At 41.4% G+C, this 23,944-nt stretch overlaps 1 protein-coding gene across 14 annotated transcripts in view; it reads left to right on the forward strand.

Annotated features, from left to right (window-relative positions):
* Positions 1-23,944, forward strand: part of magi2a (membrane associated guanylate kinase, WW and PDZ domain containing 2a) — a 279,647-nt gene that overhangs the window by 50,902 nt on the left and 204,801 nt on the right. For all 14 annotated transcript variants that reach the window (XM_062064732.1, XM_062064733.1, XM_062064743.1 and 11 more), the window contains exon 2: positions 22,857-22,973. In XM_062064732.1, coding sequence (XP_061920716.1) covers positions 22,857-22,973 — 117 coding nt within the window. The remainder of the gene's footprint in view (positions 1-22,856; positions 22,974-23,944) is intronic.

Raw genomic sequence — 23,944 nt, forward strand, 5'->3', positions numbered from 1 at the left:
CTCCCTCATAAGCTGCTAGAATGCATACGAGTTAGAATGCATAAAAAAAATTACATCTGTCATCTTGTGCAGTTCCCCTTTAAGGAGTTAATGAAAGCAAATTAAATTGATATGTCTGCTTGTGTCATATAGAAGATATATCAGTAACATATCTTCCATATGAAAAAACATGCATTCTCTTGCATTTGAAACATTGCAGGGCACGCTCGCAGTTGTGGCAGCATACGCCATGAGCACTCCTTCAGCACACTTAAAGAGTGGGTTCAATTGTAGATGCACTTGCAGGACTGCGTCTGAACTGCCACTAAAAAGTGGTACATAATGATCCGCTGCATGTTTCAAAACATAGCAAAACGTCACAGGTAGGAGCATGACAACAGGAATGTGCAGTAAATGAGTATCTCCATAGTGACAGCCACTTAGTCTACGCAAAAACCTAATTTTAATAAGGCGATCTGCACATGCAGTCTTAGTAGACGCCCACTAATAGTATACGCCATTTTATAGTTTGCACAGGCTGTTTAGCTTGTGATATTTGGGTCTTAGTAGATCAGGCCCTAAGTATTTCTCCCCAGCTGAAAGCACGGCGCGCTCTGCTGCCAGTGACACAATAATTAGCCTCCTCTCGCTTGCAGGAAAACAAAAATCGATGAGATACGCCGCAGAGTCATTACTGGGAAAATAGACTAGCCTGTTTAAATGTTGATTTTCTATAGTGACTCTGTGTCTTTGTGCAAAGGGCAGGAAATCGTTTGTCCTCGCAAGTGGTGGCTGATGTCTTGGCATAGACAGTCCATGGAATGTGTCTCCGAAAGTCTAGAAGCTTGTTGACAAAAAACACTTGTATGTTTGCGGAGTGATTAGCCGTGTTAAACATTTTTGGTCCACTACAGACCTAGGTTTACCGAGTTCCCACCAGGGACTAAGAGTTGTTGAAGTCTGGTTGTAAACACGTGGCTTCCTAAACCAAACATGCAAGATGTCTAAATTTGGCTGAATTAATGTATCTCTGTGAGTTCTACTTGGAACATGTGCTTTTGCAAGGTTTGCAAACGCAAAAATGATTTTTTTCCTCAGTATGACAGCATTGTTCTTAGAATCTTGAGAAAACACGTTTAAAGCAATAAAAAGTTTGTGTCTACAGGTACAGTATATGTATATACTGTATTTGTGTATAAATATTTATTTAAAAAATACAATAAAAATGTATAAAGTGCAATTAAAACAATGTTAATTGCAGTTTATTTGCGTCATGCAGCTTTTAATCACTGCGATTGATAAGAAGGAGTTCACTGTTGGCGTTTTTATTGACCTGAGCAAGGCCTTTGACACACATTACTTTTAAACAAAATGCAGAGGTATGGTGTCAGAGGTCTTGTTCATAATTTGTTGAAAAGTTATCTTCGTGGCAGAGAACTGTATGTGCATATTAACAATGTAATATCAGATTAAAAGATTATAGCACATGGAGTACCCTGAGGTTCTGTACTGGGACCAACAGTGTTTATATTGTATATTAATGATATCTGTAAAATCTTTAAAACAACTAAATTGTATTCTTTTTGATGATGATTCAAGCCTGTATTGTTCTGGGTAAAACCTTGGCCAGCTCCTAGAGACTGTAGAGAGTGAACTCCTAATTCTGAAACAATGGTTTGATGCTAATAAACTATCAATCAACTTAAATAGAAAAAATATATAATTTTTGGAAATAAGAAAATTAACATACAGTGTCACATAAGAATTGATGATATGGAAATAGAAAGGGTGTATTCAACACAATTTTGGGGAATCGATATAGATGACAAATTAAATTGGAAACTGCACATAAATATACTCAAGACAAAGATGGCAAACATTATTGCTATGTTGTATAAAATTGAAAACTGTAAATCGAAATGCTCGTAAGATGTTAAATAATTATTCCGTACTTCCATATCTCAATTATTGTGTTGAAATCTGGGGTAATAATTACAAATCAAACATGTTCTCACTTCAAAAGAAAGCCATTAGAGTTGTAAATTATGCGGATTATTATGCTCATACCAAAGCTCTTTTCATTAAATTAAAAACATTAAAACTGCATGATCTTATTGACCTCAACACTGCTATTGTGATGTATAAAACTCATAACTGCATTCTGCCTCGGTGTCTGCAGGAGAGGTTCAAACCCAGGGAGAGTCCCGACGACCTCAGAGGTTCATCTGTCTTTCAGAAAGCAAATATAAGGAGTAGTTTAAAAAGTAGATGTTTCATCTGTGCAACAGCTTGGATGATGCCTTAAAATGTTCCAGTGACCATTCACACATTTAAAAAAAACTTTAAGACCTATGTCTTAGAAAAATATATCACTCTTGAATCAACACAAATAGATGATCAATGTTGATTACAAAGCTAAATGTGGGACATAAATGAAATAATAATTGAAGTATAAGTGTTTGTATATAGCATATCATTAGTACAAATGTTTAACCAACACGTGTACAGGGATATTTCACAACTGTTCGTCTATGTGTTTTTATTTGAACAGTATTTATGCTGTGTACAAAGTGTATTTGTAATATATTGTGTAAAGGAAATTTCACATTTCTATGAAGCTCAAGATCTCTTGGTTTGCTACATCTTGTATTTGAGTTTGTTAATAGTGTTAGGCGAAATAAGTGCTCAACTTAAGCCTAAACCCTTTTGTTCCGTAAAATTGTGAATTTATGAATTAATGGATGTAAAACTGTTTATTTTGTTGACCACTGACTGAAGAAATAATTAACTAACTACATTTTTTGTTCACGCTTCTGTCCCACACACTGAACTTCGAATGCACCAACATTGCTGCTTGTTTGCCTAGCAAAGCTCATCCACTATCCGTTCAGAGCGTTTGGGTGTTGGGGATGTTAACTCAGACTTTGCTGTGATCAGGAGTCAGGCTGCCGAGTGCAATCGGGCAAGGAAGCCGTTTGAAGCGGGTCGTGATTGGCCGAGCGTGGCGCCGAGCGTGGCGCCGAGCGTGGTGCCGGCTTTGACAGCGCGCCTTGTGACGAGGAAGTGCTTGTTGAAGCAACATCAACTCTCTAGGTCACCCTGTCTGTACAACTGTGTGTGCGTGTGTGTCTGAGAGAGAGAAATAGTACATCTCTTTACACACTAGAGAGTGAGACTGCATAGATTTACTTTGCAACCCTCCTGCAGCGCGCCCTCTTTAGAATGAAATTCCAAACAAAATAACTTCGTTATTAACTTTGTTTTCCCAGAGTCACCACTTGTGTTTGGAATGCTAAATTTTTTTTAAACTAAATAAATGAATCAAATGTAAGCAACAAGTGAGCTGAATATTTTGACATTTTCCAAGAAATTGTTGCTCTGTCACCCACTCATGCTGTTCGCACGCTATTGGTACATCAAGATACAAATTTAATTGCTTCTGGGACGCCGCTCATACCGGCAAAAACTTGCGAAACCGCCTTACCCATTGAAATGAACCTTAAATAAATGTGTCAGTGCTTGACCCCCTCCAAAACAGCACCATTTAACATGTAACATGCCTTTAAAAATAAAAACTTTAAGGTTAAAGATATTGTAGGACAATACAATAGAATGTAGTACAAACAACTATGGTAGTTTTAAGAAATGTACAGCATGTACAGCATTTAACTTGGAGTTTGGACTTCAGGGTATCCCCTTCAAGGTGTTTTTTGTCAAAATCACCATCAGCAGCTCCTCCATATTTTCATGGGTAAATTTATGTCACTTAGATATTATTTTAACGTCCTTGGCTTGCTTTATTGACTCCTTCTGCTTCAGTATGGTGCAGACTAGCAGTGCTACGCTCCAAATGCTTCACCAAGTTAGCTAGCTAAACACTGTCATGTTTTTGATTCAATTAATATTATCAGAGGTTTCCTCTTCTCAGCACTGTCCTTCACGCTCACTTTATTCCTACTTACGAATGAAAAAAAAAGTTGTCCATCTTTAGCTATGATCCAGGGGTGTCAAACTCATTTTAGCTCAGGGGCCACATGGAGGAACATCTATTCTCAAGCGGGCTGGACTGGTAAAATCATGGCATGATAACTTAAAAATAAAGATAACTTCAGATTGTTTTTTAGTTTAATATTAGACCAATCACATTCTGAAAATATGGAAATCATAATGTGTTTTTTACACTTACATGTTGCAGTTAATTGTATTCTATCTTCATTAGTTGTTAGTTATACTTTCTGAATAAATGATGTGATAATTTTCATTAGTCAAATAGGTGGAATTGAGAATTGCAGAGTTTTAAAGTGCTCCCTTTTGGTGTTAATTTGTATTCTATCAGAATATTAAATTAATGTAATTTACTCATTTTCCTCAACTGATGTACTAACATCATTCATTCCGTACATATGTAGCATCGTCTACAACAAAACCTGTGAATTTGGACTCATTTCATTTATCACACGTGAAGTAAGAAGGGGATACATATTATTTCAGAATACCGTAATTTCCGGACTATAAGCCGCTACTTTTTCCCCTCGTTCTGGTCCCTGCGGCTTATACAAGGGTGCGGCTTATTTACGGCCTGTTCTTCTCCGACACCGACGAAGAGGATTTCGGTGGTTTTAGTACGCAGGAGGAAGACGGTGACACAATGTTTAAAGACTGACTTTTCATATAGGCTGGTTATTTTGATAACGTACAGGCGAGCACTTTGTATTACTTTGCACCGTTGTATTATTTGTACTCTGCACAAATGCTGTTCGCCATGTCAAAGATGTGAAAGTTTGATTGAATGATTGAAAGATTTATTGTTAATAAATGGGACGCTTTGCGTTCCCAAACAGTCATCTCTGTCCCGACAATCCCCTCCGTGGTTGCAGGAACCCCTATATACTACGGTAATTACACATCAAAACCCTGCGGCTTATAGTCGGGTGCGGCTTATATATGGAGCAATCTGTATTTTCCCCTAAATTTAGCTGGTGCGGCTTATAGTCAGGTGCGGCTTATAGTCCGGAAATTACGGTAGTTATAAGTATAACACGAAATGCACAGATTATCAATTTGTATACTATCACTGATAAGCAGCTTAAGTAGGTAGTGTCCAAACACAGAAGTGTTGCCTCTATACTAACATAGCTCCGACCCCTCTGAAGTCATGCTTGTGGTAGGGGACACAAAGAATTGCTCTGGCGACATCCAGTGGACACATTTAGAAACAGCAATTTATTTCATTCAAAAATTTCAGCTCCTTTTTATACTTGGGAAACTCATCTCGTGGGCCGGAGGACCCCTGTTGGCGGGCCGGATTCGGTCCGTGGGCCGTACCTTTGTCACCCCTGCTATAAGCTAATGCTAGCGAGTAAGACCGGATGTTTTGGGCGGTCTCACAGTGTTCACTTTGACATTTGCTACACCAATTAGTGGTGGGGAGTCTCGTGACCCAAACTTTTTCTATTAATCTTAAGCATAACAATCATTCCTACCCACTTCTCGAAAGTGGGCTAGCTCAGGGTGGAGGACAGAGTTAAACAACTTGCACTGAGCCTAGTCTATAAAATCCGCTACACCTCCCTGATACCGAAGTACATGTCAAACTACTTCCTTAACGTAAATGACCGCCATAACCACAACACCAGAGGGCGCTCCACTAACCACATTAAACCCAGATTCCGATCTAACAAAGGTCTTAACTCATTCTCTTTCTATGCCACATCAATATGGAATGCACTCCCAACAGGTGTAAAAGTAAGGGCATCTCTATCCTCCTTCAAAACCGCACTAAAAGAACACCTCCAGGCAACTTCAACCCTGAACTAACACCCTCCCTTCCTCATCATACCTCTTCGGATTGTAAATAATCAAATGTAGACACTTTTTCTTATAATTTCTGATCTCTCTCTCTGTGTCCACTACTTGCTGTACATATCCTACCAAGTCAGTACTACACTGTTCCAATGTCCATTTCTCTGATGATGCAATTGTTGATGACTGAAGTGTTGGTACCAACCAAACCTAAACCCCCCCTTCCTCCATATCCCACACCCCGGATTGTAAATAATGTAAATAATTCAATGTATATACTCTGATGATTAGCTTGTGTGATGACTGTATTATGAAAATAGTATATATCAGTATCATGAATCAATTTAAGTGGACCCCGACTTAAACAAGTTGAAAACTTATTCGGGTGTTACCATTTAGTGGTCAATTGTACGGAATATGTACTTCACTGTGCAATCTACTAACAAAAGTTTCAATCAATCAATCAAAAGCTCGTATCTCAAAGAACGCAATGTTTGGCCATACGACCACTGAGATTATTTTGCCAAAAACTTTCGGAAAAAACCCAATAATACATGAAGTAGGACGTAAGAAAACTGAGGCGCCGCTGTATTGTTGGATGTTATCTTCCCTGTTTGCACAATTATCTACAGCGCTTCTTCATCACTACCCACAATGCACTTCCACCAGCACATAACAACAACAAAGCGTCACATTTGGGACACTTCGCTCCATCGGTGTGTGTTTGCAGCGTCTGCGAGCTCAGCAGACTGCAGTGCTCCTGAGCTTTGGCTGGATGAGTTCAATTAAAAAGGGCCGCCAGCGAGATATAATGAGAAGTGGGTTGTCGCGGTGACAGCAAAGCCACCATATTAGCCGCGGATGCCTTTGTTACCTTGAAGCCTCGATGTGTTTGTGGGATTCGTCCACTTGTCCTAGCTGCTCTACAAGCACATACTTGGCATTAAACATGGCTAAATCACCTCATGATGTGAGAAGCTTTACATATCCAGCTGTTGAAGCGTACTAACAGCAGTATCCTTTACAAGCTCATGCGCTCTCGTCCTTACTGTCACAGGAGTATTATCGTTGTCAAGGCAACCACACTGCCCAGCACTTGCTCACTCACTGTGTTCTCAAATGACAGTGGCGAGTAGGCGCGCTGGCACGAGGAAGTACATCCTCCCTGTGATGACTGAGTGACGTGAGCCAGGAAACATGTATTCACACATCCATGTATGCCTATAGAGTCTTCGCACTGGGGTTTGGCATCTGGCATCGATGAAAACCGGGTCTTACATTACGATTCTCTCAGAACCGTCCACATTTTCAAACGTCGTTTCCTGTTTCCGATGGAAGAAATAGCTCCCGCAGAAGCGGCTAAGCAGCTAACTGTCTATCTCCACACAGTGTTGAGCCGCTCCCCTAAGTCAATAATCCTCCATTGCTGCAAATAAACTACATTTCCTACAGTTACCATATTTATCGGGCTATAAAGCGCACCGGTATTTAAACCGCAGCTGTATACTGGTACGAAAATGTTTGACATTTGTATTTACATACCTTAATTGTTTACAAACGGTGCCTATCACACAGCATTAGAACAGCTGATCAAACAAAACAAAAGTCAAAGTCATGGACCCACTACCTGTGGAAGCTAGCTCTCCAATCAGCTAAACAGACTCAATAACTCCACGGTGACCTTTTGGATAATTTATGAAACTGAAACAACACAAAAAGAATGCCATTGTATGTTATTAATACTGTACTTACACAGACACTTGTAAATGTGTTAGCATATTCGCTAATGCTAACACGGCTAGCTTGATTACATTATGGCAGCACATACAAATATGCATGAAAACACTCCTACGGACACACATGGGACAATTTAGTAAGTATGGCTTGTTTGAGTTATATTAATATATTATATTATCATAATATAAAACTTAAAAATGTTGCTTGGAGTGATGAATGAAGAATCCTTTTGGGCAGAAACGCTAAAGCTTTACATGGACTGGCACCTCAGTATATCTCGGACCTCATCCAAATTTACACTCCTGCGTGCGCTCTGAGGTCCGAGAGCCAGCTCCAGCTCGTGGTGCCCAGGACGAGACTTAAAACCAGGGGAGACAGGGCCTTCTCTGTGGTCGGCCCTAAACTCTGGAACACTCTGCCCCTCCATGTTCAAATTGCTTCCACAGTGGAGTGTTTTAAGTCTCGCCTTAAGACCCACTTTTATTCTTTGGCTTTTAACACTTCTGTCCTCTGTTGTCTTCTGTGTTTTTTTATAAATGTTGATGTCTATTTTACTGTTTTAATTGGTTTTACCCTTTAAAGTCGTTTTTAATCATATTTTTTTTTCATATTGTTTCTGTATTCATTTATCCTTTGTTTTTATTCAGTCATTGGTGTAGCATAATATTGTTTTTAATATTGTTTTTAATATTGTTTTTAACATGGCTGTGCAGCACTTTGGAAACATTCTTGTTGTGTAAATGTGCTATATAAATACAGTGGATTGGATTGGATTGGATTGGATAAGAACGAATAGTAGACAAGCAAGACTTATACTTGCAGTTCAAGGCACGAAACAGGAAGTACATTTTCAACCTGCAGAACTTGCTGGGAGCGAATTTGTCCAAATAAAATGGTGCCATAGCACAAACCATAACACACCTTTTTAGTGTCTCTGTTGGTGTTATATGAACTATTTGTTGATTACGAAACATTATGGCCGTTAGCGAAGAAAAATCCATAAATTAGCTGCACTGTTTTATAAGCCACAGGGTCCAAAGCGTGGAGAAAAAAGTAGCGGCTTATAAACTGTTTCCCTTAACTACACTTTTTATTTATGTGTTTGCTCTGATTCAACCTCTCTCATATAACATGTTCTAAAGTGAATTAGTGAATTATATTTATAAAAAGCTTTTTCTCTTGTGACTCAAAGCGCCTTATGTTGCTGAGAAACCCAATATCTACATTTACACCAGCATGAATGGCATTGGGAGCAAGTTGGGTCTTGCCCAAAGACACAACGGCAGTGACTAGGATGGCGGAAGCTGGATTCAAACCGGTAGCCCTCAATTTTCTGTCTGGTAGCTTTGACATAGGAGCATTCATTCGTTCTGGGGAATTCATCCTCCACTGTTGCTATTTCTAATACAAAGTAGTGTATAGTTTGAACTTAATCTGTCAGTAGAATCCATATGGAAGCGCTAACAACTACAACAAAGATGACCGGTAGAAGATGCTGTCGAAGTGGAGCCACAAATAAATAAGACTGCCTACCAAACGGCGCATCCTGAAGAGACGGTCAGAAAGCGGCTTAAAGATAATCTATGCAAAATGCTGACCAAAGAACCACCGTTACATGCTGTGTAAACCACAAGGAAGTGTTTTAAATGTAGAAAAATATCATAGTATGTGGCTTTATAATCTGGTGCGCCTTTTGTATGAAAATAGACCCGTTCATCGACAATCCAAAAAATATGGTAATAAATGTCCGCAATTTAGTTCACCGCCTGCCATTAAGGTGTGATAGTGCGTCCTGCTGCCAAACCACTGATGAGAAGCCCTGATGTATATGAGTAGTCAAGGAATAAGAGGAAATATAGCATTTGAAATGGTTCTGTTAAACTGTTTACTTAAGAAAAATCGTATAGTAGTCACTACACCAGTGATACTTTGTCTAGCGCAAAATGTCGTTATTGCTAACAATCAAGAGACATTTTTGATACAAAAACAAAGTTGTTCTCCTTAAACATAAAAATCGTACTAAAATATTGAACCAAAACCGTAGTCCAAAAACTGAGGTTCGGACTGTACCGTGGGTTACCTACCTGTATCGTTGCACCCCTACTCTAAACAGAAAATTAACAAGTATATTATTAAGAGTTGGAGAGGAGATGATATACTAACAACTGTTGGGCTCCTGTTGTTGTTGTTTAGCGACTACTGCCAGGCACACATGTTCGGGGAAAATGGATCGATCCATAAACCGGCAGTGTTGATACTAAGGGTAATATGATTGATATTAGTGATTAGATCGATATTTTTATGTTTTCTAAGTCTTTTTTGTTGTTTTGTATCCGCCGGTTTCACTCATTGATGATCGGAATCAGCAACATAAAATCCAGATCGGAACATCCCTATCCTAGCACATAAACAACAGGATATGTGTAAATGGAAATAAAATAAGAAATATGAGGTTTTTAAAAATAAAGTAAAACTTTCGTGGAAGTGTGCACTGTAGAAAGACACGTCATAACACTTATATTCAACAATTGGATGTTTACACACTGCTTGAAAATAGCACTGTGACAAATTCATATTAAATTGTTTAACCTGCCTCATAGAAGAATCGTTGGGAAACTGGAATTGTAACAAGGAACCGTAATTGTCCAAACTCGAACGATATCCAACCCTGGATGTTGCCTGGCTTAGATGCTTACAATTGGTTGTCATGAAGAAACAAAAGTATCCTAAAAATATACCTTAGTGTTCTCCACTGCATCCACGCTCTGCTACATGTGACGCATCAGTCCAATGCAACCCCTCTCCTTGCATGCAAATATTCAAGTAGCAAATGTAGTCGCATGCTTTTATCTCCAGGTTCAAGTGAAGTTCAGGCCACCTACTCCTCCACAAAGCCGCTCATACACATATAAAAACATGCTAATCCATCCTAAGGCTAATGGAGTAGACCGCATACTCCAAGGAATAAGAAACTTTTCGAAAACTACCAGGAGTACCCCGCCTAGTTTGTGCCACAGTTATCTGGTAGAACCTTCATCCCCCTCGAGAGGAACCAGCTGCTCGCTTGTTTTGCGCTCCAAGTAGGATGTTCTTTTTGAGTTTGCCTCCCGGGTGGGATTTACACTGCACCTGCTGAGCGTACAAAAGGGTCATCTTTGAAATCATCCACCCATCTGTTGAGAGGAAACCACGAACATGGAAGCATGTGACTTTTTACCTGATGGAAATACGTCTTAATTAATTAATCGTGTGCTTCTCTAATGATGTAGTCACACTGTGCTTGGACTCACTTTATAACAGACGTCCGGCAGGTTTGGCTAGTGTGAGGGCTCAGATCTGCCCTTAAGTGCGGTACACTTCCCCTCTTTTAGCATGGTTCCTTCATGGTGCCCTCTAGGCATCTGAGTGGCAAACAGCCCCTTTAAATTATGATCATGATGTTGAATAATGTGGACACATTTGTCACTGGATACCTTCTAAAATGCTTCTGCCTTGGGGACTTTTTATCTGTAACTGCAACTATAATTACTTGATTATAAGTGTCCTTAATATTATCAATTAAGGACACTTAATGTCTCGCTTGTGTGCTATTGTGTGCTTAGCTGTAGTGTAGCTGCAAGCTCTTAGTAGCCTATAGCTTACCATGTTTAGCTTTTGTAAATGACTTGACTAAAATAGAGGAAAAGACCAACCTTGCGTGCTTATTGGAGGACATTTAGATGTTAACTGGCTGAAGGACTGCTTGTATCAGAGCACTTATATCGGATATTTTACATGCAAGCCGATATAATCTGATATTGGACCGATGTCCGATATCAGCCAGGGTTGATTTATGATATAAATGTTAGAAATGTTGCCGACGATAGAGCTTTTATTACTAACAATTGTACACATAATTTTACACGTCACTTCACACGTCACTTCCTGTCTGTTTCACACGTCACTTCCTGTTTTGGAGTTTACGCTCGTCTGGCTGGCTGTTTTCGACGTGGGGCTGTCGAGTTTGCCGATCGCCTTGTACAAAGCCAGCACATCTTTTGTACTTTTTTGTACTATTTTGTGCTTTTTTGGCTTCGCTGTGTCACTGTGCCGTGACACTTTGCAGCTTGTGTCGACCGGTGCTGCGGGCTAGCACACCGAAGCCGGCTAGCATTAGCAGCCTGAGATACGGAGGTGGGATTTTTTCTTCTGTTGCTGGATGCGTCGGCAGATAGACCATCGTAATGCCTGCACCGAGGAAAAGCCCGACATCGGAGGAGTTCGAAGAGATGAGGCTCACACTCCACTACCTATGCGGCGATATGACTGCGGTAAGAACACAGCAGGAGCAGCTATTGGGCCTGCTGGAGGAGGTAAAACAACTACGCCTCCAGAACGTACAAAAAGACCGGCGCATTGTGGACCTGGAGCGGCGAGTGGATGAGCTGGAGCAATACTCCCGCATGAATGATGTGGTCGTCACCGGGATCAAGATCAAGCCGCGCTCCTAAACGCGTGCGGTGGCCGCGGACAGCGGGGAGCCCAGCGTGCAGGAAACACAGTCGGTGGAGCAGCAGGTGGCTTCCTATCTCCAGAGCAGGGGAATAGAGATGTACCTGGAGCACATCGAGGCTTGTCACCCACTGCCCATGAGGAACCAGAGACCAACAGCTGTCATCATGAGATTCGCAAACAGAAAAAAGAAAATCGCAATATTAAATCAAGGACGCAAACTCAAAGGTACAGATGTTTTCATAAATGAACATTTGACCAGGAAAAATGCCCCTCCCCTGGGCGACCGGTGCAATGGACGTCGAGTGGATCTAGCATAATATTGTGGGAGTCCAGTCCATAGTGGGTCTAACATAATAGTGAGAGTCCAGTCCATAGTGGGGCCAGCAGGAGACCATCCCGAGCGGAGACAGGTCAGCAGCGCAGAGACGTCCCCAACCGATGCACAGGCGAGCGGTCCACCCCGGGTCCCGACTTTGGACAGCCAGCGCTTCATCCGTGGCCACCGAACCTGTGTCCACCCCTCCACGAAGGAGAGGGGGGCAGAGCAGAAAAAACCCAGCAGATCAACTGGTCTAAAAGGGGGGTCTATTTAAAGGCTAGAGTATACAAATGAGTTTTAAGATGGGACTTAAATGCTTCTACTGAGGTAGCATCTCTAACTGTTACCGGGAGGGCATTCCAGAGTACTGGAGCCCGAATAGAAAACGCTCTATAGCCCGCAAACTTTTTTTGGGCTCTGGGAATCACTAATAAGCCGGAGTTCTTTGAACGCAGATTTCTTGCCGGGACATATGGTACAATACAATCAGCAAGATAGGATGGAGCTAGACCGTGTAGTATTTTATACGTAAGTAGTAAAACCTTAAAGTCACATCTTAAGTGCACAGGAAGCCAGTGCAGGTGAGCCAGTATACCGGTAGGCGTAATATGATCAAACTTTCTTGTTCTTGTCAAAAGTCTTAGCAGCTGCATTTTGTACCAACTGTAATCTTTTAAATCTAGACATAGGGAGACCCGAAAATAATACGTTTCAGTAATCGAGACGAGACGTAACAAACGCATGAATAATGATCTCAGCGTCGCTAGTGACAAAATGGAACACATTTTAGCGTATGTAATATATTATATGTATATAAAACCCTAATGGAGGTGTTTGGATGTTTTTTAGGGGCTCTATAGGCAGAATTGAACGGCTCCCATAGGCTCCATTGCAAGCGGACTTTTGATCGCATTTATTTGATATTTAGAATGCCTTAAAAAAATCCATCCATCGTCATGTCTTTCATAATGATTGTGAACGATAGGCAAACTTACAAAAAAAGTGCAGTTTCTCTTTAAGGGCAAAAACCAAATGAATTAAATCAGAGCCAATCCTATAAATATTCAATTGATACTGCTATACCGCCATCTTGTGTTTTTGTCTGATTATAATTGCCATAGAAAAATTAAGTCATTCTATGTAAGAAGGTCCTGGGTTCCATCCCCGGGTTTTCTGTGTGGAGTTTGCATGTTCTCCTTGTCAGTGCGTGGGTTTCCCTCCGGGTACTCCAGCTTCCTCTCACCTCCAAAGATATGCACTTGGGGATAGGTTGATTGGCAACACTAAATTGTCCCTAGTGTGTGAATGTTGTCTGCCTGTCTGTGTTGGCCCTGCGATGAAGTGGCGACTTGTCCAGGATGTACCCCGCCTTCTGCCCAAATGCAGCTGGGATAGGATCCAGCACCCCCGTGACCCAGAGAGGGACAAGCAGTAGAAAATGGATGGATGGTTGATTTCTAAATTTTTAAGTATGCATATCAGCATTGGTGGGACCAAGACTGCTTTTGTAGCTTCTTGGTATTTTATTGATACCCACATTTGTAGTATCACCCATAACTAATGTGAAGTATCCAAACAACAGAAGAATAAGTGCTTAATACATTTTAACAGAAGTGTAGATTAAAACATGTCACAAAATAAATTAACCATATATTAACAGTAAATTAGCAAGTAGATTAATAATAGTTTTGCGAAAATAATACAACCAGAAATGACGCAATATGTTAATACCTACATCAGCAAATAAATTAGGAGCATTTCAACTTGTTTTGAAAACTTCTATTGTCATTCACATATATCGTGATTAGAGATGTCCGATAATATCGGACTGCCGATATTATCGGCCGATAAATGCTTTAAAATTTAATATCGGAAATTATCGGTATCGGTTTCAAAAAGTAAAATTTATGACTTTTTAAAACGCCGCTGTACGAAGTGGTACACGGACGTAGGGAGAAGTACAGAGCAGTTGCGTCTCCCAGCCATACTTGCCAATCCTCCCGAATTTCAGTGCCCCTCCCGAAAATATCCCGGGGCAACCATTCTCCCGATTTCCACCCAGACAACAAAATTGGTGGCGTGCCTTAAAGGCACTGCCTTTGCGTGCCGGCCCAATCACATAAAATCTACGGCTTTTCACACAAGTGAATGCAAAGCATACTTGGTCAACAGCCATACAGGTCACACCGAGGGTAGCCGTATAAACAACTTTAACACTGTTACAAATATGCGCCACACTGTGAACCCAAACCAAACAAACACATTTCGGGAGATCATCCGCACTCTGACACAACATAAACACAACAGAACAAATACCCAGAACCCCTTGCAGCACTAACTCTTCCGGGACGCTAAAATATACCCCCCCCCCCCCCATACTCAACCCCAACCCTGCCCACCTCATCCTCCTCATGCTCTTTCAGGGAGAGCATGTCCCAAATTCCAAGCTGCTGTTTTGAGGCATGTTAAAAAAAATAATGCACTTTGTGACTTCAATAATAAATATGGCAGTGTCATGTTGGCATTTTTTTCCATAACTTGAGTTGATTTATTTTGGAAAACCTTGTTACCATGTTTAATGCATCCAGCGGGGGCATCACAACAAAATTAGGCATAATAATGTGTTAATTCCACGACTGTATATATTAGTATCGGTTGATATCGGAATATCGGATATCGGCAAAAAAGCCATTATCGGACATCTCTAATCGTGATCTATATCGTTATCACAGGAGGCTGCAATGTATATTGCAATATAGATTTTAAAGGCCTACTGAAACCCACTACTACCGACCACGCAGTCTGATAGTTTATATATCAATGATGAAATCTTAACATTGCAACACATGCCAATACGGCCGGGTTAACTTATAAAGTGCAATTTTAAATTTCCCGGGAAATATCCGGCTGAAAACGTCTCGGTATGATGACGTTTGCGCGTGATGTCACGGATTGAACGGAAGTATTGGGACACCATTGTGTCCCAATACAAACAGCTCTGTTTTCATCGCAAAATTCCACAGTATTCTGGACATCTGTGTTGGTGAATCTTTTGCAATTTGTTTAATGAACAATGGAGACAGCAAAGAAGAAAGCTGTAGGTGGGATCGGTGTATTAGCGGCTGGCTACAGCAACACAACCAGGAGGACTTTGAGTTGGATAGCAGATGCGCTATCCGATGCTAGCCGCCGACCACACCGATGATCGGGTGAAGTCCTTTGTCGCGCCGTCGATCGCTGGAACGCAGGTGAGCACGGGTCGTGATGAGCAGATGAGGGCTGGCTGGCGTAGGTGGAGAGATAATGTTTTTAGCATAGCTCTGTCGAGGTCCCGTAGCTAAGTTAGCTTCAATGGCGTCGTTAGCAACAGCATTGCTAGGCTTCGCCAGGCTGGACAGCATTAACCGTGTAGTTACAGGTCCAGGGTTTGGTTCGGTGTCTCCTGATAGTAGAAGTAATAGTAGTATTGTTGATCTTCTGTCTATCCTTCCAGTCAGGGGCATGTTTCTTCTGTTTCTATCTGCTGTTAAGCACGATGCTATCACGTTAGCTCCGAAGCTAAAGGGCTTCACCGATGTATTGTCATGGAGATAAAAGTCACTGTGAATGTCCATTTCGCGTTCTCGACTCTCATTTTCAAGAGGATATAGTATCCGAGGTGGTTTAAAATACAAATCCGTGATCCACAATAGAAAAAGGAGAAAGTGTGGAATCTAATGAGCCCTTGTACCTAAATTACGGTCAGAGCGAAAAAAGATACACCCTGGCATCCTGCACTGCACTCTAATCCTTCACTCTCACTTTCCTCATCCACAAATCTTTCATCCTCGCTCAAATTAATGGGGTAATCGTCGCTTTCTCGGTCCGAATCGCTCTCGCTGCTGGTGTAAACAATGTGCAGATGTGAGGAGCTCTTCAACCTGTGACGTCACGCTACTTCCGGTACAGGCAAGGCTTTTTTATCAGCGACCAAAAGTTGCGAACTTTATCGTCGATGTTCTCTACTAAATCCTTTCAGCAAAAATATGGCAATATCGCGAAATGATCAAGTATGACACATAGAATGGACCTGCTATCCCTGTTTAAATAAGAACATTTCATTTCAGTAGGCCTTTAAGCCACAATGCCCATTATAATCGATACGATGAAGGGACTGTAGTGGAGCAATTAAATGGTGTTTTGGTTTTCCTATTAGGATGAAAGCATTGGCCAATATGGAAAATACTTTCTCCAAGATTTTTGAGTGCATGTTGAGTTTCAAATGGGACCGGCCATAGCGTGTGAACCCGATGTAATACCTTGCTTTGTGGACAGGGGGAGCTTCTATAGTCTGGGATCTTCTAGAAAAGAGGACTCTCTCCCAGCGTGATTATCTCCCTCACTCTTCCTTCCCTTTCTCTTGATCCTCTACCCTGACTGCCTCCTCCCTGTCATTCTTATTCTCCACGCTCCTCTGTTCCTGTCCCTGCTTCTTTTGCGCTGTGCAGACAGCGAGAGAGAGATAGACAGAGTGTGTGGTGGTGTTGGTGGGAGTTTGGAGGGGGGGGGGGTGGGGGTCCTCGGCTCGCAGGCTGACTGGTCGCTGCTCGTTTGCAGCGAGGAGAGATTGAGTTGGGTGACCGGCAAAAATCCCAGCGGGGAAAAAAAAATAATCCATCTGCCGTCGCCTTTCCTCCTGCATCAGGGACGCTGTGGAGTGAGGACGCTATATCTTCAGAAAAGGTGACATTTCGTGGTGCGTTAATGTGCGTGTGTGTTTGATTTCCGTGTGTGTGCACACCTTTTCAGCATGCAGATTGCTCGCCAGGCTCTTTCTTTTCTCATGCAAATGCAAATTGCCCACTCGTGCCACTCGCCGTCTTTGACAGATGCACAGATGCGCTCACTCGCTTTTATTCCGCTTTCCTTCATTAGAATGCCGCAAATTAGTTGGCGCTCTGCTGAATGACACACACACGCACACATCCGTATGCACGTCGCACAAGCCTGGTCATTAAAATATCACCAATATATGCCTGGAAACTTCCAAAGTAGGTTACCTTGGATAATTGATTCACTTGCACCTCCCGTTGGGACGCTTTTCTCATCCAGGAAGAGGTTGTTACTTCAAAAGGGGAAATCCTTTAAAAAAGCAGGCCTATTCAAATGGCGGCTAGGGGGCCATATCTGGCCCGAGAATGACACCGTAACAGCCCACGAGTTCAGTTCGAAACTTGGAAGACAAACAATTTTGCAACAAATTCCTAAAAACACGAGAGTGCTCCAGTTGTATAGAGGAACTTGGACTGTGAACACATTGACAGATCCTTGCATTGACATTCTAACACTGCAGTACAAACCTGTGATTTGCATATTTGAGGCATTCCTCAAGGGAACGCTTTAAGTTTTGATTGATTGATTGAAACTTTTACTAGTAGATTGCACAGTACAGTACATATTCCGTACAATTGACCACTAAATGGTAACACCCGAATAAGTTTTTCAACTTGTTTAAGTTGGGGTCCACGTTAATCAATTCACGGTATAAATATATACTATCAGCATAATACAGTCATCACACAAGTTAATCCTCAGAGTATATACATTAAATTATTGACATTATTTGGGGTGGGGGTTAGGTTTGGTTGATATCAGCACTTCCGTCATCAACAATTATATCATCTGAGAAATGGACATTGTAACAGTGTAGGTCTGACTTGGTAGGATATGTACAGCGAGCAGTGAACATAGTGAGCTCAGAAAGCATAAGAACAAGTATGTATACATTTGATTATTTACATTTGATTATTTACAATCCGGGGAGGTGGTATGTGGTGGGGGGAGGGTGTAAGTCTAGGGTTGTAGTTGCCTGGAGGTGTTCTTTTAGTGAGGTTTTGAAGGAGGATAGAGATGCACTTTCTTTTACACCTGTTGGGAGTGCATTCCATATTGATGTGGCATAGAAGGGGAATGAGTTAAGGCCTTTGTTAGATCGGAATCTGGGTTTAACGTGGTTTGTGGAGCTCCCCAAGTCCTCTCCTTTTTGGCAGTTTGTAATGTGATTTATGTAACTAACGTGTTGCTCTAACTTGTTTACATCAGATGCAGTCAGAGGTCATTTGTTCAAGTTCTTTAGTTTTACTAGTGGTGTTCCTCAAGGTTCTATTTTAACTCCTGTCTTTGTCATCATTTGGGTTATTCAACAAATGGCCCGTGAGGTCAGTTAAAAAAAACTTATGAGATGCTCACATTCTTGCAGTAGAGTTCTGTCTTAGATAGGGCTGCAACAACTAATCGATTAAATCGATTAAAATCGATTATAAAAATAGTTGCCGATTAATTTAGTCATCGATTCGTTGGATCTATGCTATGCGCATGCATATTTTTAATTTAAAAAATAAAAAATAAAAAAATACAATTATTTTTTAATAAACCTTTATTTATAAACTGCAACATTTACAAACAGCTGCAAAACAATAATCAAAATAAGAATGGTGCCAGTATGCTGTTTTTTTTCAATAAAATACTGGATAGGATACAAATGTAGTTTGTCTCTTTTATCCGATTATTAATCGATTAATCAAAGTAATAATCGACAGATTAATCGATTACCAAATTAATCGTTAGTTGCAGCCCTAGACTTAGAAATGATTTCTGACTAGCTTTTTTTTGCAAAAGGTCTTAAAAAGTAATTTTTGTTGTTTTCCTCCAAGATGGCACCACTGTAGTGGCTGCTGGATGCATGAGTTTTGTGCTTTTCTGTATCCTCTTTTGTGTTCTTGATGCTACTACTTGTTTTCATGTGTTTTTTGCTTTTTGGTTCGGGCCCCTTCAGGACTACGCAACAAGAGTTTGCACTTTTGTGACTTTTGCGTTACTTTTTGTGCCTCCGGAGAGCCTTTTGGTCAACGCCATAGCTGCTCGCTCTTTGCCATATCGGAGTCCATCTTCGGGGAAGATGTGGAGGAAGAGACAGGAACGGCGGGATGGATGAGCTTCACGGAGCCCTAGCTGAATGAGCATATACCGGACATTTCGGTCTCCTTTGACGGATTTTCGCTCATCTGCGCCAACTAGACATTGGCCAAGAGCTAGTGGGCAGCCTAAGACGGACTGGGCTCTCTTGGTCGCTTTGTTAGGTCTGTTCCTGTCTCACCCCAGCAGACAATGGTGTGTAGCACCGCAAAAGCTACCACAGTGTATGTGGGTGTTGGAATGGTGTTCTAGTTTTGTTTGGTTGTTTGTCTATGGCACAATCGTATGTGCGCAATATGTATTATATATATTGCTCATTTTTTGTATTAGTTTTGTAGCTGTATGTAGAAAAGGCACCGCTGAAGTGGTAGCTGGTTGCATCAGCTCTGTGTTCTTTTAATGTGTTTTATGTCCTTTGTGTTTTTTGTGGACATTTTGTATTTTCTCTGCAACCACATAATTTCCCCATTGTGGGATAAATAAAGTCTATCCTATCCTATCCTCCAATCCTAAAAAACAGCACAGCGTTCCTGTAACTAGAATAAATGGACCAAAATCAAATGTCTACTGTAGAGCAGTGTTTTTCAACCACTGTGCCGCGGCACACTAGTGTGCCGTCAGATACCGTCTGGTGTGCCGTGAGAGATTATGTAATTTCACTTATTTGGGTTAAAAATATTTTTTGCAAACCAGTAATGATAATCTGCAAAACATGTGCCGTTGTTGAGTGTCGGTGCTGTCTAAAGCTCGGCAGAGTAACCATGTTATTCTCTTCCATATCAGTAGGTGGCAGCCGGTAGCTAATTGCTTTGTAGATTTCGGGAACAGGTCGTGTGAGATGACGATGGTTTGTCGTGATCACAATATGCAGGCGACAGTGGGAGGCAATGTGCTGGTGAAAAGGTATCTAATGCTTAAACCAATAATAAACAAAAGGTGAGTGTCCCTAAGAAAAGGCATTGAAGCTTAGGGATGGCTATGCAGAACGAAACTAAAACTGAACTGGCTACAAAGTAAACAAAAACAGAATGCTGGACGACAGCAAAGACTTACAGCGTGTGGAGCAGAGACGGCGTCCACAAAGTACATCCGTACATGTCATAACAATCAACAATGTCCACACAAAAAAACAACTTAAATGTTCTTGATTGCTAAAACAAAGCAGTTGCGGGGAATAGCGCTCAAAGGAAGACATGAAACTGCAACAGGAAAAGCCACCAAAATAGGAGCGCAAGACAAGAACTAAAACACTACACACAGGAAAACACCAAAAAACTCCAAATAAGTCACAGCGTGATGTGACAGGTCGTGACAGTACACCTACTTTGAGACAATAGCTATAGTGATGAATGGTTGGTTATGGTTTAAAGTCATATTTAAGTCATATAACGACTTTTTATTGTCTATTAAGTTTCATTTTTTAAATAATTTCTGCTGGTGGTGTGCCTCCGGATTTTTTAAAAGAAAAAAACGCGCCTTGGCTCAAAAAAGGTTGAAAAACACTGCTGTAGAGGACACTGGTTTGCCAGAATATACAAATTAAGACTAATAGTGAAGGGAGAAGTCCAGCCCCCCGGTCTTTAGCTTTTTGGAAATGTAGCCCTCAAAACAATTTAGTTGAATATCCCTGCCCTAAGGTTACGTCAATCAAGCCAAGCCCTCCCACTTCTTATTCCCTCCATCCATGTGATGGCACGAGTGTGTCAGTGTAGGAACCCACGAGGGGTCAAGTTGATGCTTGTCCTAGCTCCCTACTCCCCTCCTCATTGACTCCCCCCGCGGGATGCGCCTGTGCCTTCAGAGTCTTTTATGCTTTGTCGCTTGCCTTTTCCACTTTAGTTTTCCTCCATGCTGAGCCAGCGAGATTTCCTGGCTCCTGAATCCATTCACAGAACGCAAAGGAATGTGGTTCCCGCAGAGGGGGGTGAGTTTGCGGGTGATTAATGGGTGTATGTTCCACCGCACATTCTCCAATTAACACCTCCACCAATCCTTTGCCACGTTTGACAGATGCTGGATCTCGGGGCGAGGGTACTTTCTGTTGTGGTGTTTGCAGGACTCTGCCAATTTGACGCAGTTTTGCAGGAATCCCCTTGAGAAGTAGTGTGCTCTGCAGTGGACATTTGTTTTTGTTTTTTGTCTTTTGGCGCAGTTAGTAAAGAATAGGCCTGTTATGCAAAACACAAATATTCATTGCAAATGATGCTGCTTCTCAGGAGGATACATATCCGTGGTGTTTTGAGATTCCTAAACATCTACAGCACAGGTCTCAAAGTCAAGGCCCGGGAGCCACAGCAGGCGGCGTGGCTCAGATGGTAGAGTGGCTTGCCAGAAACTTGAGGGTTCCTGGTCCGCCGTTGTGTCCTTGTGCAAGACACTTTACCAACCTTTCTCCCAGTGCCACCCACACTGGTTTAAATGTAGCTTAATGTAGATAATGGGTTTTCTCAATGTAAAAGGCATTCAGTCACTAGAGAAAATGTGCTATATAAATATAATTCACACTAATTTACGTATAATTGTATTAGGTCCTACAAATTCTTGAAAATATTTCTGTCCGTAAGACATTTCCTCTGTCTTGATTAATGCATTTCAGTTTTGGCAGAAACATTTTTATGCATTCAGATGCAGTTTTTAATTCTGACACAAGCTTTTTTTCCGTCATTGAAACCCTTTTCAAATAAAATTTTACACTAGCTGAACAAAAATCTCTGCTTGTCACTTTGCCTTCTGATTCCAAAACTAGTTTTCCATCAGTTTGTTAGTAAACAATGATAATAATTTAATGGAGGGAAATTGTGTAATAATCAGTCCCCTCAGGATTTTGCAGGCTATTTTATTAATGTCACGGCCTAAAATGCCTGATTCCGTAGCAGCATTTTTTTTTAAAGTTGCGACAAAACTGCCCCTGGTGATGCAGGAGGACATTCGAATGGTTAGACAGTTGCGTTGTGTTTGAGTGCTGCTGGGACAAATTTGATTGGCGAAAATGGCAAATTGGGCAAAGTTGCAAGGCAGCGCATAATTTTGCGGGAATTGGTTGAATTTGCGTGAATTCCGGACTCCTAATTGGATATTATGACGCTGCCCTCCGAGGGCTTCCGTCTGGAATGAGTAAAAATGAGTCTAACTTCTCTGATCTACACTATCAACCTTCCTAGGCCACAGATTGTTCATTTCCCTCTAACATTCCTCAAGTCCTTTTGTCCCAAACATTTGGGCTGGTTTGTGCTGTCAAAAATGTGCTAGTATGGCTTTTATATTATTAAAGTTTTTTTTCTCCAATATTTAGACACAGCTCCCCCACCCCCGACCCCCACCCTCCAAACTTGTCCCAAACGTTTGTGCTGTAAAACTTTTCGTTTGTGAGGTTATGGGACAAGTTTGGAGAGATTTGCAGAAGGTGTGGGGGATGAGGCTGTGTGTGCATAATAAAATGTTAACAATATTAAAGCCATAAAAGCGATCAGGTTTTTTTTCCACAGCACAAATGAATGGCAGTGGTATCTCAACTATCATCGCAGCCCGTAGACGGTGGTCTGATTCTTAGTCTTCCTGTGTGTTCTTCTAGGGGGCGTGATCGACAAGGACCTGTGCCGCTACCTCAACCTGCGATTCCAGAAAGGCTCGGTGGACCACGAGCTGCAGCAGATCATCCGGGACAACCTCTACCTTCGCACCATCCCCTGTGAGTTCCTGTTTCTTCCTGGTATTGAAGGTTTGCGTACCGACAAAGTCATTGCGTCACTTTGTTGGTTTGCAAGTGTGCTGTATCGCTGGAACTCTTCAAACATGCGTTTTAAGGTCACACCTGCATTATTTACTCACCTTCAAGCTTTGGTGAAGACCTTTCTCACTGTGTTTACATGATGCATAATCCAACACTGCAAGGATGCTACCAAACTTGCAGACAGCTGTTGATGCCTGCATGCCAGTCAATACATTGTTTATTTGATATCACTGCTGTTTCTCGTCTGCGTCAATCTGCTATCTCTGGACCGCTGTGAAGGTAATCGATTAGTCGCTGGAGGGCGGATTTGGCCAGGGATGCCTGACTCTTGAATATCAAGCAACGACTGCATCTGTCTGTGACTAATTTGCAACATTAACTGCATTGCAAGAGCTGGCAATTTTCAAAATGAAAGGTTTGGAGGGTGTCTTGTGGAGGTGCAGACTTTATTAGTCGCTTTCACAGTGGATATTCCTTCTTATTGAACAAATGCTCATTACACCTTTAAAGGGGAACTGCACTTTGGACATTTGCTTATCGTTCACAATCTTTATGAGAGATAAGAACACATATGTCCTTTTTTTTTTTTTAATGGGGGGGCGGGTTTAAAGAAGATAAAAAAACGCTTGAAAGATGCGGCTAATGGGAGTCACTGTTGTGGCCTTCAAAGCCCTCTAACAACTCCGTTTTATATACACACTGCAAGTCTATATATAATGAAGTAACTGACACGTTCATAACAATATGTAATATGTACAATATTTATCGTAGTTTGGTCATTTTAATCAATGCCGGAACTAATTATTCGCCGCATTTATTTCCGTTTCCAAAGGGGTGCACGTCCGACACTGTGTGTTCCTACATCCGGATACAAAACGCTTGTATATCTTCTAATCATGGCAGACTTGGTAACAAACAACAAAGACAAT

This window comes from Entelurus aequoreus, linkage group LG12 (genome assembly GCF_033978785.1).
Source record: "Entelurus aequoreus isolate RoL-2023_Sb linkage group LG12, RoL_Eaeq_v1.1, whole genome shotgun sequence".
NCBI lineage: Eukaryota > Metazoa > Chordata > Actinopteri > Syngnathiformes > Syngnathidae > Entelurus > Entelurus aequoreus.